This window comes from Benincasa hispida, chromosome 1 (genome assembly GCF_009727055.1).
Source record: "Benincasa hispida cultivar B227 chromosome 1, ASM972705v1, whole genome shotgun sequence".
NCBI classification, from domain to species: Eukaryota; Viridiplantae; Streptophyta; class Magnoliopsida; order Cucurbitales; family Cucurbitaceae; genus Benincasa; species Benincasa hispida.
This window is the reverse complement of record NC_052349.1, coordinates 67,377,243-67,397,542: the sequence shown is the minus strand read 5'-3', so window position 1 is coordinate 67,397,542 and position 20,300 is coordinate 67,377,243. Positions and strand designations below refer to the sequence as shown.

The 20,300-nt window shown below is 32.9% G+C and overlaps 3 protein-coding genes across 9 annotated transcripts; all 3 read left to right on the top strand.

Annotated features, from left to right (window-relative positions):
• Positions 1 to 772: 772 nt before the first annotated feature.
• Positions 773 to 7,726, top strand: LOC120090629 (dihydrolipoyllysine-residue acetyltransferase component 2 of pyruvate dehydrogenase complex, mitochondrial). Of its 7 annotated transcripts, none has more exons than XR_005485580.1 (21): positions 1,324 to 1,362; positions 2,394 to 2,481; positions 2,849 to 2,925; positions 3,104 to 3,174; positions 3,334 to 3,374; positions 3,807 to 3,862; positions 3,937 to 4,011; positions 4,128 to 4,220; positions 4,432 to 4,677; positions 4,767 to 4,839; positions 5,027 to 5,121; positions 5,519 to 5,604; positions 5,679 to 5,754; positions 6,037 to 6,104; positions 6,188 to 6,254; positions 6,333 to 6,428; positions 6,519 to 6,621; positions 6,706 to 6,801; positions 6,893 to 7,005; positions 7,265 to 7,321; positions 7,424 to 7,726. XR_005485580.1 is itself a non-coding variant. In XM_039048353.1 (20 exons), the coding sequence occupies exons 2-20, from the start codon at positions 1,324 to 1,326 to the stop codon at positions 6,961 to 6,963; spliced, it is 1,617 nt and encodes a 538-aa protein (XP_038904281.1). In that variant the 5' UTR covers positions 773 to 951; positions 1,271 to 1,323. The 7 variants fall into 7 exon arrangements, 3 of the variants coding, with proteins under 3 accessions (XP_038904281.1, XP_038904287.1, XP_038904277.1); XR_005485578.1 differs by having other exon boundaries at positions 7,421 to 7,726; XR_005485581.1 differs by having other exon boundaries at positions 7,241 to 7,321.
• A 2,134-nt stretch (positions 7,727 to 9,860) lies between these two features.
• On the top strand, positions 9,861 to 13,589 carry LOC120082558 (protein phosphatase 2C 16). Its single transcript, XM_039037791.1, has 4 exons — positions 9,861 to 11,580; positions 11,994 to 12,353; positions 12,440 to 12,545; positions 12,689 to 13,589. Exons 1-4 carry the CDS (start codon positions 10,771 to 10,773, stop codon positions 13,021 to 13,023), a joined length of 1,611 nt encoding a protein of 536 aa, XP_038893719.1. The 5' UTR covers positions 9,861 to 10,770; the 3' UTR covers positions 13,024 to 13,589.
• Positions 13,590 to 18,149: 4,560 nt separating this feature from the next.
• On the top strand, positions 18,150 to 19,945 carry LOC120086670. Its single transcript, XM_039043423.1, has one exon. The coding sequence runs from the start codon at positions 18,337 to 18,339 to the stop codon at positions 19,645 to 19,647; it is 1,311 nt and encodes a 436-aa protein (XP_038899351.1). The 5' UTR covers positions 18,150 to 18,336; the 3' UTR covers positions 19,648 to 19,945.
• The last annotated feature ends 355 nt before the right edge of the window (positions 19,946 to 20,300 follow it).

Below are 20,300 nucleotides of genomic sequence, written 5' to 3'. Positions count from 1 at the left end.
TGATTATATTTGCGAATTGCGACCCTTACGCGCCCAGATGGACAAATTTTTCCCGGAGCCAACATTCGTTTCCAAATGTCCAAAAAGGACACTTATTATATATATATATATTATATATATATATATAACATATAAAGTATTCCGAAATAGAATTTTCCTATTTAAACTAAATACTTGAATCCTAAATAAATGAATTTCCCTTTAACAGGCAAAATATAAATAATTTCATATTAGATATTTATCTATACAGGTTCAATGTAAAAAAAAAAAAAAAGTCTATAGAAAAAAAAACAACAAAAATAAAACTTACTATTCCAAAATAATAACCATGAATAAATGAAAAAAAAAAATTGATAGAGCATTCAAACTTCTATCTCGAGATTTAGAAATATATATATTATAATCGAAAACAATAACTTTAGAGGTACATTTTTTTTTTTACTTATGAGTGGGAGAATGAATCTTTGTCCTTAAATTGATAATACAAATTTATGTCGATGGCTATATCCTAATTAAAAGACAATCACAAATTATAATCACTACATGTACGTTTTTGCTATATTTAAGACTGTTTTAGGTTATATTTATGTCTGCGTTTTAATATTTTATGTACATTGAATAATTCCCAGCCCAAGCCCGGCTCGAGAGTTTTCTCGACTAAATCGAACCGAACCGAGCGGTTCAAACCGGAAGTAGAAATCGGTTCTTCTCGTATCGTTCCCCAATCCATTTATCTCCATTTTCTACTTCTCACTCTCCATCTCCCATCAGTTTTAATCGGCAGTCGCCCAACCTTTCGCCGGCAACGGTAACATTATCCTCCTCGGCCGCCGCCAACAACGTGCCGGCAACTGCGCTACTCTTCGCCGTACGTCGGCCCACGCCTCCACCCTCCTTACTCTCATCTCCGGCCGGCAGCCGCCTCCAAACTCGTCGGTGGGTAAAATTAAGGTAAATGTAAATCCAACATTCGGTTGAACCGAAGCGGAGAAATCCTCGGTTTTATCGGTTTAGAAGTTTTGAGAATTAAGGGGTTCGATTCGGTTTATGGTATTCGGCGAAAACCAGAGCGAATTGAGCCGTGCAGACCCCTAGCTGCCACCTAGCGTGGGGAGAAAAAGAAATAAACGAAAAGTCGCAGAAAAACAAATGCCTCGACGTGAATTAAGCTGAATGGAATCGGAGTCAGAGATCTACTACTGAACCCTAATAAGCTTTACCCAATATTCCAATTCTAATTTCCTTTTTAACGTGTTGTTCATCATCTCAGCTGCAGATCGATCTCCATTTGTTCTTGGACGATCCAGTTTTGCGCCAGACAATATGGCTTACGCATCGCAAATTATCAACCATTCTAAAAAGGTGAGGTTCAATTCGAATATCACATCATTTCCGTACTCTGTGAATTATTGATTCATCTGTTTCCAATTTGATTTTGGAATTACTCTCTGAATCATTCTGGTTGTAAGCTTCGTGATTTGGGTCATATGCATGTTGCACAAACAGGAGGGTATATATTTTGTTTTGTGGTCTTTCAAATTCGTTTAGACTTTTGACTGTATTGCGCACAAAATTTAGCTGCTATATCGAATGGGATAATTAAGCTAATATTTATTTATGGACACTAATATCTGATGGGCATTTCATTTCGATTGCAGTTTTGGTTTTTTATTAAGGTTATTTATGGTTCTTTCATTTTCTCTCTTCATTTTCCCCTCATCATGCTATTGAACCTTATTGATTCTCCTTGTTCCACAAATAAGCTTTTGGGGGGTGTTTATATATTTGGTTTTCGTTACTTTTGGTGTGGGGTGTGGTGGGGGTTGGGGGGAATTGGCCATATTAGTTTCACCCCTTCATGCTGGATGTCAGTTTTAGCTGGAGGGAGGTTCTTTTATCTGTTCTTGTGGATTTGAACCGTTGCTCATGCTCATTGACTTCCGTGTAATGTTGTTGCATTGCCTGATTTATAGTTGTCCTGTAGTTTTCAACTTGAATACACTGATTTATTATCACAGGTTCATAATTGAACCCTCACTTGCTAATTTATGTCAACAAATTATATCATGTCCATCATACAAAGCCATGGAAGAGGTTTGTTGTTGATAGGATATTGCATTCCGATAGGGCGTTGGATGCTCATAAACTGAACGTGGCATCATTTGTTTCTTTTCAATGATTTGCCAATGTCACTATTAGGAATTATCTTATACTTCTCATGTACATGCATTTATCTTGATTTCTTTATATATATATAATATATATATATATTATATATTTTTATCTTCTCATGATTCACATTCATCTTCTCGAAGCCGTTTCTTCATACAAGGCTCTCACAATGTTCCCTGGTTTTAATCAGAACGTTTATCCCATGCATGTTGTTCTTGCAGTTAAGAAGTGCTCCAAAGTTACTTCGGCAAGCTAGCGTGGTTCGCTGGTTTTCAGAGGATGTGCAGTCCTCTATTGTTAAGGACAATGGTAAGCAGTTGTAACCAAGAACTCTGAACCAAGAAAACCTGCTTGGTCAGGTTACTTTTTGGTATTTATTTGCTATCCTCTAATGTTCCTGATTGTACATCTGAAGTTTAAGAACACTGCTTGGTTACTTTGGTATTTATTTGATGTAATTAATTAGAAATGAATTATATGTTTAAGAACATCTGAAGTTTAAGAACACTGCTTGGTTACTTTGGTACTTTGGTATGAAATTTTGTTTTGTTGGTCAGTTTAATGAATTATATGTTTGATTATTTTGCATGTTATATAAACTGTTATAGTGTGAGTGCTTCCGAGTCTCCAACAGCTGGCTCTTGAAGTTGCCCTAACAAAAGTAGTTGTTTCACAGAAATCTGGAAGATCCAGGGTCGTGGTTACCAGGCTTGGGAAAAGGGGGGAATCAAGAACTATGCCAATTTTAACAACGTGAGTTGTAACCACAAGTTTGTCTGTTCATGAAATCATTAATCAGTACTTTCTAGCTGATTGAAATGTTGCTTGTCATAATTTCTTCCATCTTCTGCTTTAGCTTGTCACTGTACCATTTGTGTAACAACTTCTGATATAACATGTTTTGTACTGCATTGTACTCTTCCCTTTGTAGAGATCGCACTTTCTACAATGTCAAAGAGGTGTTTCAATGATGACGACAAGTATTGGGAATCCCTTTTCTGGGTCAGCATCTAACCACACACATGCACACACGCTCCCTTATAAAACAACACATTACATATCAGCATGTGCAATTTATTTGTGAGTTAGGATGCTAGGGCTATTGTTCTGATCGTGATCAAAACTCAAAAAGTGTCTAATATCTGTCTTTTCCCCCAACAGTTCACGAATTAACGCTATGAGAGGTTTCTCCTCTGATTCAGGTACATTGTGGTTTTATTTTCTTTTTCCATTCTGCAGACATACATGAATTTGCTTCACTTTTTCAATTGATTTTCTGTATATACAGAAAGATTTTGATTATGATTCTCCCCACCACCATCATTGTGTGGTTTTGTTTACTTCTAACCCGATTAAGCATGAAGTGTTTGCATAATGCCATTTTTCATTAGAACAACTATAACTATGATGGCCTTACTTGAATAGGATCTATTCTATAGGTTGTTCAACTGCATCCTTGAGTTCTAAAGAACAACTCTAACTATGTACTTGTCAATGATATAACTGCACTTCATGCTGGATTTTGTTAAGATTCTTTTCTCAAATTTGTCTTTTCGTATTACGTTCAACTTATCTTCCCATGGAAAACTATCTTCAAATATACATTTTACATAGAATCATTCAACATGCTTCAGGTCTTCCCCCACATCAAGAGGTTGGAATGCCTTCGCTGTCCCCTACAATGACAGAGGTAGCTTATGGTCACTAATTTGGCATAATAATTTATTGGCAAATAAATGCTAAGTTGTTCTCTATGGTATGCAGGGCAATATTGCAAGGTGGTTGAAAAAAGAGGGTGATAAAATTTCTCCTGGGGAAGTGCTTTGCGAAGTTGAAACGGTATATTATTCTAATACCTTTTTGCAGTTGGAGGCTGAAAGTAGTTTTTTTTTACTGCCTTTTTATGGTAGGATTATAGAAGTACAGTTTCTGATTTTTCTTCTGCATACTTGAAGGATAAAGCAACAGTAGAAATGGAATGCATGGAGGAAGGTTATCTTGCCAAGATAATTTGTGGGGATGGAGCAAAGGAAATTAAAGTTGGTGAGGTATTGATAATGCTTTCCATCATTTTCCATCCCTCTTATCTTTGTGAAAACTTGCAAGGGGAAAAGGATTGATCGTTGTATTGCACCATTGTCATAGAGGTGATGACAATGGCCATCATTGAAAGCTCTATTGGGAGAGAGGCACATGATATTTTTCCCACACTTTGACATGGTTGAAATGAATATTTTATTTATTTATTTATTTTTATAGGTAATTGCCATTACTGTTGAAGATGAAGAGGATATAGCAAAGTTTAAAGATTATAAACCCACTTCATCAAATACTGGTGCTCCAGCTGCTGCGGAGAAATCTGCCCCTAGTCCACCAAAGAAAGAAGTAGTTGAAGAACCTGTTCGTTCATCTGAGCCAAAGACTGTTAAGCAGAGTCCTCCTCCTCCAGTTGGAGAGCGTATTTTTGCTAGTCCTCTGGCAAGAAAATTAGCAGAAGAAAACAATGTTCGTTGCAAAATATCTTTTTCAATTAATATTTGGAACCTTATGTTTGTGATTTCTTTCTAGTTATATTTTGAATTTTATGAGCATAGGTGCCCATTTCAAGTATCAAAGGAACAGGTCCTGATGGGAGCATTGTGAAGGCTGATATAGAAGATTACTTGGGTAACTCATTTTCTTTATGCTGGGCAGTGGCACCGACATCTTTATTTATTTATTTATTCCTGTGCTGTTGTCTTCGATCTGTTAATATTTGTTAACATCTGACATCTCTGTTGTCTTCATACCTATAATACGTTTCTTATTGTTAAAAACGTGACCCATTAATATCTTTTACCTTATATGTCTCTAGCTTCACGTGGGAAGGAATCAACAGCTCCCAAAGCCAAGGATGCAGCAGGTGCACCATTGGATTATAGTGATATCCCACACACTCAAATTAGAAAGGTACCACCCGCTTTCTCCATCTCTCTCACCACGATAATAAAATTTCTCGGTATTTTCTGGCAAGCTTTTAGTGTAATGTGGTGATATTTCACTCTCTGCAGTGCCTTCATCTATATTCTCAGTGTCTTTGCTACTTTATTCCTTAACAACGCATACAGGCTTGCACATGTTCTAGAAACACAAAAGTAATGCAGTTGTGTGTTTTTTTATATCAGACTCTACACCTTTCAGCTGTTGGATATTCTATCAAGTGGATTTCTTGTATCTGTTATATGTTTTGTTAGCGGCTTCTCTATTTTCAAATTTGAATCTTATTTATTGGGTTAATAGACATACCATTCTAAATATTCCAACTTGGGCCATGTTTTCCAAGAGCTAATATTCTACATTTTAACAGGTTACAGCATCACGATTACTATTCTCAAAGCAAACCATTCCTCATTATTATTTAACAGTAGATACATGCGTTGACAAGCTCATGGAGTAAGTAATTCCTCCACACATTTGCAGTTAAATATTGACCAAAGTTATAGATTTAATCAGCATTCTTTTTGCAGTTTGAGAAACCAGCTAAATGCACTACAAGAAGCATCTGGTGGAAAGAGGATCTCTGTCAATGACCTTGTTATTAAGGTATTTTAAAGAAATTATATAATTGGGTATGTGGTTCAGTTGTTTTCTGCAGGTACTGAAGCAATTATCATCAGTTTGGACTTTCTATCTGTTCATTTTTCTTTTCATTGGTCTAGGACTTTTTGCCCTTTATATATATGTATATTGAAACCTAAGCCTAGGAGAGAAACGTACTTCATATTTTCAACAATTCTCTACATCCATTCTATCCAACGGTCCAACCCCATCTTTTATATATTTATATATATGAAAAAAATCCTTGTAATCATAATACTGCTGCAGGCTGCTGCCTTGGCTCTTAGGAAAGTCCCTCAATGCAACAGTTCATGGACGGACAATTATATTAGACAGTAAGTGATAAGACTTGTTAATTCTAATTTGCTTATTTTCATTCTCACATTGTGATGTGATTTTTTTCTTTGTCCACATCCAGGTATCACAACGTGAATATTAATGTTGCAGTGCAGACTGATAACGGACTCTTTGTACCAGTCATCAGGGTCAGTAGTCGTCTCTGCATATGCTATTAATATACTGTGCTTTATGTTCAAGAAAATGTGAATTTGTATAATCTACAGGATGCAGACAAAAAAGGTTTATCTACTATTTCGGATGAGGTAAAGAAATTAGCTCAGAAAGCAAGAGATAACAGCTTAAAACCAGAAGATTATGAGGTGGGCAGCGTTCAATATTGGTTTGATGCTATGGGAACAAGATTTACTCTTGGTTTTAGGATTTTGATTCGCAGTTAAATCCTTTTGTAGGGAGGCACTTTTACCGTGTCTAACTTGGGAGGTCCATTTGGAATCAAACAATTTTGTGCCATTATCAACCCTCCACAGTCGGGCATTCTTGCTGTTGGATCTGGTATGATGCAGACCATATCTTTTGTTTTTATTTTTTTATTGCTGTTCTTTAAAATTATTAACATTCACATTTAATCTTGAGCAGCTGAGAAGAGGGTCATACCAGGATCAGGCGCTGAAGAATTCAAGTTTGCTTCCTTCATGTCTGTTACACTGAGCTGCGATCACCGCGTTATTGATGGTAGAATTTTGAACCTGAAGTCCTTTAAGATTCTATAAAACTTGAAAAAAGAAGTGTAAGGTGTGTAACATTATGTTCTTTGTTTGTTCAGGGGCAATTGGTGCAGATTGGCTCAAAGCATTCAAGGGTTACATCGAGAATCCTGAATCAATGTTGCTATAGATTGATTGATTTCACCATTTTCATACCAAAAAGCAAAAAAAGGTATTGTTTTGTCGCATAAGCAATCCTGTGGTGGGAAGATATGAATGCGATCTCAGCTAGTTTTTTGGATTTTCTATTTTCGGCTTCGGTTGTACCCTTACGGTCTCCTTCTTGGCAACCAAAGGAGATTGGAGTTTGCATATATAGACTAAAGGGAATAAGGTGGTCATTGTTGAGGAATTAAACTTCCGAATGTAGCTTGTAATTTGTTTTCCTTTTTTTTAACGAGCCACAGACTTTTCCATTGGTCCATTGCCAGATCAATAAAAGATAGACGACGAAGAGGAAAATTTGTCTCCATCGGTCACAATTTTAGGTACTTAAAAAGTCAATCTAAACTGGTCTTTATTCTTTCAACTGCTTCTTTCGATATGATATCTCAGTCTTGAGCTTGAACATTGAACTTTTGCATCAGAAGTTTGATAAATAGAAGGCAAGGAGCCATTGCTTTGTTGCAGAGCTTATCAATGGGGTTATGATTTAGCCGAAAGATATGACATTGCAAGTTGGGAATGACAGAGATTCAGGCACGAAATGCAGAGATTGGTTTGGGATGCGCATGCAGTGTATTTGGGGTGCATGAAAATGTGTGCCCAATTAATTTAGTTGAAAAACTAAAAGGATAATGCTTTAAACGCCAATCTCTCACATTCCATTTTGTACTTACACCTAAAGCTGCAAAACATAATCATCAATGAGCTCAAGAAAATAAAGTTATGCACACCCCCTCTCTCTTTTCTAGGGAAAAAAAAAGAAAGCAAAAGGTATAAATGCAAGTAATGTTTAAAAGGTAGACGTCGATGAAAATATTACTGATGAAATATCGAAAATTAATAAATAAATCTCTTTTTAAGTTTATTAATAAAAAATAAGTTGACATTTATTAGTTATATTTACATTATTGACATTTTGTTATTGTATGGATTTATGTATACTTTTACGATATAATGAAAATTTCGATAAACTTCTCTTGTAATTTTTAAAATAATTATTAGTAATTGTGTTCTTAGAAAAATTAATTATGAGAGGAAGAAATAGTCGTTGGTAATTTTAAATTTTAAATTATATATGTATATCTTGTTTAATCTAAATTATTAGATAAAAGTGTTTTTTTAATAATTGTTATAAGAAATTTAATCAATTAAAATTTGGGAATAACTGTGAGAAAATAAATTAACATGGAATGATAAATTTGAGAATAAAAAATGGTCGGGGAAGATATTAAATTTTCAAAGAAGCTAAAATCTAAAAGTTATATCTAATAGCTCAGGATGGAATATTAGGACGGATTAAAAAGTGATTATGGATAGAATAGTAAATAATTTATTTTTCCAAACAGTCTAAATAGTTAAGATTTTAAACTGAAAAAGGTAAAAAGCTATATCGTGGTTTTGTTTATGACTTAACTATGTTCATGATTGGTATGTTAATCATCTTTTTTTTTTTCCTTCTTTTTTAATAATAAAAATTAAAACAATTTATATAACAAAACAAAGTCGAGAGTAGAAACTTACACGTCAAACCTTTAAGAGATATTATCTTACGAACATAATTTTGGTCTCTATAATTTGAAAAAAATATTGTTTTCAAATATAGAAAAATGAACTAAAATATTTATAAATAATAATAAAATATTACAAATACTGTAATAGACTGCGATAGATATTTTGTGTAAATATTTTTACCAGTTTTGTCACTTAAAATAATTTTCTTTTGAATTTTTTTTGTTATTTAAAATAATTTTTCTTTGAAAAAAATTAGAATATTAAATTGTCGATTGAACCAAAAGCTTAAGCACATAACCTCCTTAAACCACCTACTCTAGTACCATGTAAAATTATTAATTGACCCAAAAGTTTAAATTGATGGGTAAAAACAAATTTAATATCATATCATCAGAATTTGGTCCATATAGTTTTTTAGGTAATATATGGGGTAGTAAAATTGAATCTCTGACTTTGAGATTAATAATAGAAGGACTATGTCATATGAACTATCATACCACTTTAAAAGTTAAAATTTAGTTCCTATAATTTAATAAAAACTCATAACTAGTCGATGCTAATAATAGAAACTGAATTCTAGCTCTCTCTAAATAATAGGGACCAAATCTACAAGTTGACCTAGATAATATATTTCAAACTAATGAGAAAATCAAACATAAATTACACATATTCCAAGTTCCCATAAATAATCCAAACATATATCATATAAAACTATATCAAATCGATAAGATCAAAACTTCCCAACTAAACTTAGATCCATGTTCTAAAAAACAACACAGATAAAAAAAGAATTTAGATCTAAAATTTCGATTAAAATGTATCGCAAAAAGCAAAAAAGAATTAAAAAAAAAGAAACATAATAACAATAACAATAATAATATAATAAAATGCATGCAATTCCCTTTTTATTTATATATAAAATAAAAAAGAAATAATTTGCACCGCCATTGTTATTTGATTATTTGTAAAAATATTAGGTTTGTTGTTACGTGAGAGAGTAGAGAAGAAAGAGAAGCGTTTGGGGGAAAAATTTGTCAATGACAAAGCAAAGTCCACCACGTGGCATTATCCCAAAGGATCCTCTCTTTTAACAAAGTCCAGATTCCATCGACATGATTGGTCCCCAGTGGACTTTTTCTATTTTTAATTTTTTTGCCTTTTCCAAAAAATAAAAAAGTATCTGGACACGTGTCTTTTCTCATGAAAGATCCATGAGTTAATAACCTTTGGTGATATGAATCGAGCATTTTTCTGTCGCAGACAGCTTTCAACGATTCAAGATAATTACTTGTATACTCACTACGTGTCCATCGATGGAGCTTCATTGTCTCAATTAAAACACACCCATTTTTAAAATTTTTAATTTTTTTTCAAAAAATTTCTCTCTCTCTCTCTCTTGAGAGTTGATAAATCAAAATAGAATCAAAGTCATTATAGAGTTCTTGATTCTACTACTCCTTCAGCTTTTCCACAACATTCAACTGGTGAGAAGTGTTGTTCATTTTCTTCTTCTCTTCTACTACTAATTTCCCCTAATCTCTTCCCCTTTTTGAGCAAATGGGATCTTTAAACTTCTGATTTTTGTTTAATTCTATGTGGGTTTTGGTTTTTTCGTTTCTAAAAAGGAGGAGGAGTGTGTGTGTGTTAAAAGATTCGTTGTTTTGGATCGGATTTTGATGGGTTGCCTTGGATCCAGGAAACTGTCAAGTTCTATGTGAAAAAAGAGGCGAACCCTTTTGGGGATTTCTTGTGATTTCACTTTATTTTAGATCCTTCCACCTGTCTCCTTCGCGGGTTTTTCTTTTCTTTATTGGATAAAGGTGAGATATCCTCGTTTCTCATATTTCTGAGTATATAAGAGCTGATACTGGAGAAAAGATTGTTGATAGTTAGCAGTTCTTATCAGAAGGGAAGAATTTGATGGTGAGTGAAGTTTTTGGTGGAATTCCTTCTTTTGTCATTGCTTGAATTTTGAATTATTGCAAGGTTAGATCCCTTTTTCTTATATAGATCTAAGGAGTAGGCGACTGATTTCTTCTGCTTGTTTTGAGCTTACACTATTGAGAATCTGTAATTTGATTGTGAAGTTTGTCATTGAAAAGTTTTGTGGATTTATGTTGAGGATTGGTAGAAGTTAAATCAGCTTAGTTTTCTCTAGTTTGATTGGTAAGATGTTGTGATGGGAAAATATATCTGCTAAATGATGAGGTTGTAGAGATATTGGAAGATAGATAGATAGATATCTGTAGGATTTGTAAGAATGATGGAAGAGATGTCTCCTGCTGTTTCTCTGACCCTTAGTTTGGGTAATCCAAAGTCTGATAGCTCAGTAAATTCTGGTCATGTCGAATTCACACGGCTAAAGTTAGTGACGGACACAGTAAATTTGTTCTCTGCATCATCCCCTGAGTCGGGTTCTATTGGTAATGGTAGTTGCCATGATTGTAATGGTATAGTCGACAGCGTAACTGTGTCGCAACCGACTGAGAGTGGTCAAGGTATAGACAGTTTTTGGGGGTTATTGCCGAAGAATGGCACAAATTTGACTGTAGATAAGGAAGATGCATCCTTAGCTACTCTGGATGATCCTGATGAAATGGTAGATGATGGGTTGTTTGCTATTGATGGCGGTTCAAGTATTAATGTGCAAGAAGTTGTCAAAATTGGAGATGTTAGTAATGGTCATATCGTTGCTAAGGCTATCATCTTGGTGGAATCAGGGAAGATCCCTACTAGTGAACTTATTGTGGCGACAGTAAGCCCAGATTTAGAAGTATCTGCATCGTCGGAGCTAAATGTTCCTGCAGTAGTTTTCCAATCGAAAGGGGGGGATAGTGTTCATAAAGTTATCCGTAGTGTCTTTGAACGCGATTGTGTACCCCTTTGGGGGTCTGTGTCGATTTGTGGTAGAAGACCAGAAATGGAAGATGCAGTTTCTGCCGTTCCTTGTTTTGCAAAGATTCCTATCAAAATGCTTGTAGGAAATGGTATGCTGAATGGAGCCGGTCAAAGTATAACACATCTCAACAGCCATTTTTTTGGTGTTTATGATGGACATGGGGGCCCTCAGGTATTATCTCTTACCAGACAGCAGTTAATTTGTTCTACTAAAGAGCTCCTCAATTTCTCTTTGCTGAATGTGCTGTCATTCTTGTTTGACTGTAAAGAGTTTTGAATTCTGTATGTGTAGAACTTAACAGTTATTTTGCTATCTTTTACTACCTCCTCTTCTTGACCCGAGTCTGTTTCATAGTCTATGTAAATTTGTAAAAACTTGTATAGGATCTATACTTTAGAAAGGAGGACTTGAAGCAGTGATGGAAGTTTTTTCTTCCTTTTTAGTATATGAACAAAATTTATGTTCTGCACAATCAAAAATTTTAAACAGCACAATCAAGCAGTTTAGAACTTTTAATGTGTCCTGCTAACAGTAGACGATTCTCGAGTTCTGTGTTGTATTCTGAAATAAAGGTTTTCATGTAGGTTGCTGATTATTGTCAAGAACGCATACACTTGGCATTAGCTGAAGAGATAAGAGGATTTCAACAAAATTTAAATAATGGAAGCAATGGAGAAAACTGGCAGCAGGATTGGGAGAGAACCTTTAACAATTGCTTTCATAGGGTTGATGATGAAATAGAAGGAAAAGTTGGTAGAACAGTCTGTGGGAGTGGTGGAGATGTTTCCGATACAAGCTTTGAGCCTGTTGCCCCGGAAACTGTTGGCTCTACGGCTGTTGTTGCCTTGGTCTGTTCATCACACATCATAGTTGCAAACTGTGGTGATTCAAGAGCAGTCCTATACCGTGGTAAAGAATCCATGGCTCTATCGGTCGATCATAAAGTACGCTATGCATCCGATCTCATGTAGAATGATAGAGCAACCTCTATCTTGTGAAGGAACTAATACTAAATGTAATTTTTCCACAGCCAAATCGTGAAGATGAATATGCTAGGATTGAATCATCTGGAGGCAAGGTCATCCAGTGGAATGGACATCGTGTGTTCGGAGTTCTTGCAATGTCAAGATCCATTGGTACGTTCATTCTGATCAAATCTTTTTTGCTCTTGCTTGTGCATCATGTAATTTGGAAGTTGTGGCAATGGAATTGCATGCCTTTTGAACTATACTTTAGCACAGAGAGATTAGATTTATCTCGTTCTCCACATACCTAACAGGTGACAGATATTTGAAGCCATGGATTATTCCTGATCCAGAAGTCATGTTCGTTCCTCGCGCGAAAGAAGATGAATGTCTTATTTTAGCCAGCGACGGACTATGGGATGTGATGACAAATGAGGAAGTCTGTGAAGTAGCTCGAAGGCGGATTCTGCTTTGGCACAGGAAACACGGGGCTTCATCTCTTGCCGATCGGGGCACAGGAGTTGACCCAGCTGCACAAGCTGCAGCAGATTACCTCTCAATGCTTGCTCTCCAAAAGGGAAGCAAAGACAACATCTCTGTGATTGTAGTGGACTTGAAAGCTCAAAGGAAGTTCAAGACCAAATCTTGACAACAAATAATATACCAAACCAAACTAAACGTGCCCATCGAGCTCATAGCTTCATACCTCAAGAGACACAGTACGTTTTAGCAGGTTACAACTCAGTCCATTCGTACTCTCACGAGTTTTAATGAGTTCCAAAATATAGAAAACTGTATATGTATCATAGAACTTTCCTCATGGAAATTCACCAGAAAAAGAGAAACAGCATCTGTAATGAAGTTCTAATCTATGCTTTTGGACTTCACCATACCCAATACTTGATGATGCCATCTTGAACTGCCATACCATCTGTATAGGTAGAGAATTTTGGGATTTACTGATACAGTTTCTGTGGATCTATTCTTTGGTTTCTTACAGCCAAGTCTAAACTTCTGGGGATATAAGTTGAGTTATCTGGTTCTGCTTACATTATATAGTCTCTTGATTACTACTTTTCAATGGTAGGAAATAGGATTGGAGAGCAACATCCCCATTGTTTTCAGGGTTGTGTTGTGTTTGATTAGTTATATCTTTTTCTTGGATCAACTCCAAATTCCTTACAAGACAATGATATTGTAGATTTATTACATTCATTTCATTTTGCCGCCTCCATCTTTTCATCTACTGTTTATTGAAGAAATTGTTATTTTAAAGTTGAATTTAAATGAATGTGTTTGAACTTCTGAACTTATAGTTGAGGATATATGTCTCGAATCAGTTGATTTATTCATTAGTTGACTAGCTAACTATGAAACTCAAAGCCGACAGACGTAATACATGTTTAACAAACAATACTTAACTAATATGATATGATTTCGATATATCCACTAATGATGCTACAGTTGACCACCTAGTTAAGAGATGTATATCATTGTTTTCAAGTTAGGATCTCATATAAAAAAGACTATATTATGAAGTTCAAATGTTAAGATGGTATGGGATGGAGGGGTGAAATTACAAATTGTGTCCGTCTAACCCTTGCCTATTTATTTTAAGAATATTTGTTTTTATATATTTAGTCAATAGGTCTTAAATTTGTGTGGAACGGTTTCGATTGTAACTCCATTAAGGTTGCTACATAATTCTTAACCAAGATACTTGGTGTGTTATGTAACTATCATATTGATAAAGTAAACTAAGATAATTTACGAGACAGTTCTAACCTAAAAATTTTGGATATACATCTGATACTTTATTCTCGAGATTTGAAGAATAGTTTTCAACGGTTTCTCGAGTTAGTTGACTTATTGAATTGATGATGTGTCAATTATTTTTTATTTTTATTTTTGAGAAAAAGATGTGATAAGATTATGTTGATGTGATATTATTAATTTTATATAAATTATTGTGGTCATTTAATAATGTTATCTAATTAACTCCCACATCATTCTTTTGTTACGTCAACTAATTCTAAAGATCATTTAAAATCATTTTTCAAATCTTGGGATCAAAATGTTACTTTTGAAACTTCACAACTTGGACTAAAAGTATAATTTGTTAAAAAAGAAAAAAAGATTTCTTAAGATTTTCTTAAGGGAAAAAGAGCAAAATTAATAAGAAAGACCAATGTTTTAGTTCTCGAAATAAAAAAACAAAAGATTAAAGTTTCGTTTGGTAATCAATTAATATTTTTTTAAAAAAAAAAATTTAGAAACTAAACCTATAGATATTATTTTTACTTCCAAATTTCTTTACTTATTGTCAAATTTTACCAATGATCTAAAAAACCAAATCAAAATTTGAAAGCTAAACAAAGTAGTTTTTAAAAACCTGTTTTTGTTTTTGAAATTTAGCTAAGAATTCAACTAGTGCAAATCATAAAAAAATATGCAAATAATTATAAGAAAGAAGGAGGAAATAAAATTAATTCTTAAAAACAAAAAATAAGAAACGAAATAGTTATCAAACAAGACTTAAATGGTATCAATTTAAAGTTAATAATGAAAATAGTAATTAGAAGTTAAAAAAAGAAATAAAGAGGTGAATTAAAGTAATGTATGCAGTGAGAATCCAGTAGTCACATGAGGTTGGAATCATATCCCACCAAACATGGACCGTGCTGTCTCCAGTTCTTTATGAGTATTGACACAACAACATATAAAATCTCTTCTGCCTTTCCTTTCACAACTCATCTCATCTAATTGGGATACTTTTTCTAATCTCATTCTAACATATGCTCTTAATTAAACTATAATATATATTGGCAAGAATAATACCTATATCTATTCTGAACTACACCAATTTTTGTGCTATACATTCAAGCGTTCAATCTTAAGTTATCACATGATGGATTTTTTTTTTTTTTTTTTTTTTTTTTTTTTAAAAAAAAATAGTCATGTGTGTGCGCATGTGTGATTTTGAGGATAATTATAGAGTGATTAGTATAATTAAATTTGATATTTGTTTAATTGTTAATTTAGATAAATTAATATTTTATAATTAATTGATTAATTATTTATTTTCATGTAAGGCTGTAGACAACCATTTAGGGTTTGCAATAGAGAGATTCTGATCATCCATTTTAATATAGAATATTTGGTTTTCGATCATCCATTTGAATATAGAACATTTAGTTCTTTGTGAGAGTTCTCTCATCTTTAAGGGATGGATTTACCTTGCTTAGCCATGAATTTAACTTAAATCTCATTTTTCGCTGCATCGATGTATTTTATAAATTCTTTCTTTTGTGATTGAATGAGATACACAGAGACAGTGCACCCAATTATTCTATTAACGATTCAAGTAACACATAAAGTTCCATTACCAATAAATTGTAATACTTACTATTTAACTTTTTATTTCTTGCTAGCAACTATTTAACTTTTTTTTTTTTTTTTTTTTTTTTTTAAAATATAATATATATAATATATATAGACTTTGTTCTTATACTTGAAAGAAAAAAGATTGATAAATAAAACAACATTTTTTGCAAAAATTGACAAATTATAGAAAATATTCCAACTTTGGAATACAAAACTATAGAGTTTTAAAAGTTTCAATTAATATAATTAAACTTTTTAAAGCAAACGTTAAAAAATATTCTTAGCGGCTGTTTGGACCTAAAACTATTGTTTCTGTGGATATAGATATTAAATATCTAAAATTTAAAATTTTTAAATGTTTGGATTTGCATGATAATTAATGTAGGGAAGTTAAATCAATGTGTTTGATTACCATTTTTGTATATAGAAACTAAAACGAAATAATTATTTTTATCAAATATAAGTGACAAGTAAAATAATTGATAATTAATTTTAGTTATTTAATATATTTTTATATTGATTCATTAAAATCATTTAAAATATCAAGAATAGATTTAATTAAACATTACTTAAATTTTTTTTATTAATTAATAAAATAATTAAATAAATGTTAATTCATTAGAATATTAATAATTAATATTAAATTTTATATTAAATAATTAAGATATTATGATAAATGTATTAATTAAAAAATTATTAAGTCTAAATAATATATTTACATTTAATAAATAAATATAATTAATTGATATTAATTTATTAATTAATCGGACTTTATTCATCTCCTAGGTATAAAAATCTCACAACTATGGAGGCACTAAAAATCTCATGCCATATGTACTTTAAAGTTAGTAATAATATTATGGGTTTTAAAAGGTGAAATCATGTGAAACAAATATAGATATTAAATATCTGAAATCCCATAACAATATTTGTGTAACAAACAGTCTCATATTGTTAGCTCTATATGGACATTGTTTGAATTTTGGTTACAAATGCCCATGAACTTTCAAAGATTTTCATAATACCCTTGGAACTTAAGAAAATGTTAAAAATATCAATATTGTAAGCATAAAAGGAACCATTAGTCTCTCATTTTAAAAATACCTCTAACGTTTAAAAGCCACTACATTAACATCCTTAACCTTACAAAAAAAAAAAATAATAATAATAAAATAAAACATGTCATAATTTTTGAAAGTTTAAGGATATTACTGAAACTTTAAGTTCATAGGTATTTTTAAAACAAAGTACGAACTCTTTACATCCCAAAATTAATTGTGAGAGTATCTTTCAATTTTTTTTTTTTTTAATTATTTTTAAAGTTTAAGGAGATTAATAAACCTTTTGAAAGTTAAATGAATATTTTTTAAACAAAGTTCCCCTAAACCCTAAACCCTAGTTTCATATCTATATTTCGTTCGCAGACTTATAGTTTATAGAGAAGATTGCATATGTTAACTACTAAGCAAGATAACGTTAAGGCTAAATCATAAAACTACTCATTTTGTTTGGTGTTTAAGAAATATCATTATCATTTCAAAAGTTGCAACTTTACTTTAGACCTTTCATTTTAGGTTTCAAAACTGCACTTAAAGTAAAAAATAAAAAAATTGTTAGAATGTTGATCGAAAAATTGACATGTCAAAAATGCTCTTGGTGTAAAAAAATAAAAAATTGGTAGAATGCTGGTTGAAAAGTTGACATGTCTATATGTCATTTTGTCGGACTTAATTCAAGCGGGTGTCGCAGTCACTATTACATTTTTTCCATTCAACGATTTTTTATACATTACTCTAAGGAATTAGTGCATACCAATACAATTGGGCCAAGCTCACTTTGACAGTAAATAACTAGAAGTTAAAAGATTAAAAAAAAAAAGAAAGTATAACTTTAGGCAAATGTGTGGACAATAGTGGAGATGATAAGTTCCCTTGTAAAATATACTAGATATTTAAATTGAGTATAGTTTGAGTGGTTGAAGCATGGAGGCTATGATACTTGAATCTTTAATCTAAATACTGAATTAAAAATCACAAAGGTTAGATATGTAAAGTGAGATAAATTGAAAAAAAATAAATACTAGATTTATTCTATGACGAAGCATAATTGTACACTCACACAATTTTTATTGAGAGTACATTTAGTAGATCTAGTGAACTATACTTACTTCTTATGTGACAAAAGATTCTAGGTACGTATTGCTCACCCTTCCTCGTCTACTTCAAGAACCGTGTGAACGAAGAGTGGACAAAAGTAAAAGAGATCCTTATAATAATAATAATAAGAATTAGATATTTTTTAATACCGAAAGCCGAGAGGATTCTAACTACAAATATCTTATCATTACCTGATAATATATGTGTACGTGGGTTTTAAGTAACACATATTGTATTTATTTATTATGGTGGAGATTACAATTCATATTTTACATTTACATTTTACAAATTGCACTCACTATAAAAATAAATAAATAAAATATGGATATGATTTATATGGCTCTATTCTCTCCACACTGTGGCAAGTGGCAACACAAAAACACTTCTTCCCCCATTAGAAAAAAAAGAGGCTACAAACCAAAATGGACATTCCGCCGCCACACCGGTCGGAACCAACTTCCGACAACCGCTACCTCCGCCGTACTACACCATTTCAATCCCTCAATTTCAATGCCTTTGCAATACTCTTCCTCATCATTTCTCTCTGTTTCATCTTCGTTATCTTAATTTCTCCATTTTACAGTTTCAGTTTCCATTTCTTTAAGCCTCAATCTCCATGGAAAAGCATGGACTTCGTCAGTCTTGCTTTGGTCCTCTTCGCCATTGCCTGTGGGCTTCTCAGCAAAAACAATGGCGAAAACACACAAGAAGAAATTTACAGCGCTATTGTTACTTCAAATGATTCAGAACAAACCCACAAGTCAAATCCTTCAACCCCAAATCAATGGAATGGTTATTCAGATCGGACGGACCAGATTCTTCTCCATCATCTACCGGAGGTCCCCGGCGTTGAATACTGGAACCTCTTCTCCGGCAGTAGTTATATGACCAATTACCAATCTCTAAGTTCAGATTCTCTTCAGCATTGTCGAAATTTGAAGGATTTTGATGATGGGTTTGTTTCCAAAAGAGCTTCTAGAGCTACATTTTCTGTTTATGATGAAGAAATTTCCTCTTCGTTTTCGGCTCTGCATCAGTTCTCTGTTCCGCCATTAATGACAGCACCACCTCAGCCTTCTTCGCCGCCGGTGATAATTCCGCCGCCAGGTGCGGTGGTTGAAGCAGAAGTAGAGAGAAACAATGAAGAGGATGAAAATTTTGAACCTGAATTGCTCGGACTGAATTTTCAGGCATTGGAAGGTGAAATGAACGAAAACGAGAAACAGAGAGAGGTTGAGAGTAAAGAAACAAAGAGGAACAACAAGAAGAAGAAGATGAAGAAATGGAAAAAGGGTGTTGAGAATTTCAAAGAATTTCTTACTCCACAACATCGGTACAATCGACCTTTACCTCCGCCACCAGCGCCACCGCCGTCAGTGGCGGTTCATCACTACCAAACTTCAAGTATAATCGGCGAAATAAATAGAGATTTCCCAGCGCCACCAGAATCTCCGCCGCAAAAACTCATTGGTGTGAGAACCCAAAATAGCACCGGTGAGCAACCGCCGTCGACGGCGGCGGAATTGCAGATTGTAATGAAAGGGGATTCAACAAGAAACGAAAATGCAGAGAGAACGATTACGGAAATTCGTGGGATTCCAGATGTAAACAGTAAAGCTGATAGTTTCATTGAGAGATTCAGAGAGGGTTTGAAATTGGAGAGGATGAACTCGATCAAGGAAAGGCAGAGGAAGACGAAGACATCCATTTTGGGCCGTATGGGCCCAGAATAGTAAGTTGCTCGGCCCAAAAATTTTATTTAGGGGTTTAAGAAAAGTTAGTATTTCATAAATATCTTGAATTTTGATTTTTTTTAAGGAGGTCTTTTTAGGACAATTGTATCATTTTTCATTTATTTATATCTGATTTTTGTATATATTTCACTATTTTCGAAGCCACTTAATGAGAAGAGAGAAAATAAAAAAAATGTATTTAATATAATTTTTCTTATTTATCAATTGAAGAGAGAAAATGCATTTATTGTAATTTTTTTTTCCATTTTTCAATTTGGAAAAAAATGCACTTAATGAAATTTTATTTTCTATCTTCATTGGTTTTCATGTATCAACTTATTGGAATATTTTGACAGATTCATGGTTATTTTAAATAAACCTTAGAACATTTTGTTAGGTATTTGAAAATATTCTAACAAATATATGAAATATACTACAATTTATAAATAAGAGATTGACTTAATGTTCTACATAAATCACAGTATAAATCAATATATGAAATATACCCAATATATAAATCTTCATAAATTTTATTTACACCACAAAAATATATATCATATATACCATTTAGGTAGTCAGAAATCACAATAGTTAAAATTTGTATGTATCATAATACATGAAATCTAAATTAAAAAAAAAAACATTCTCGTTTA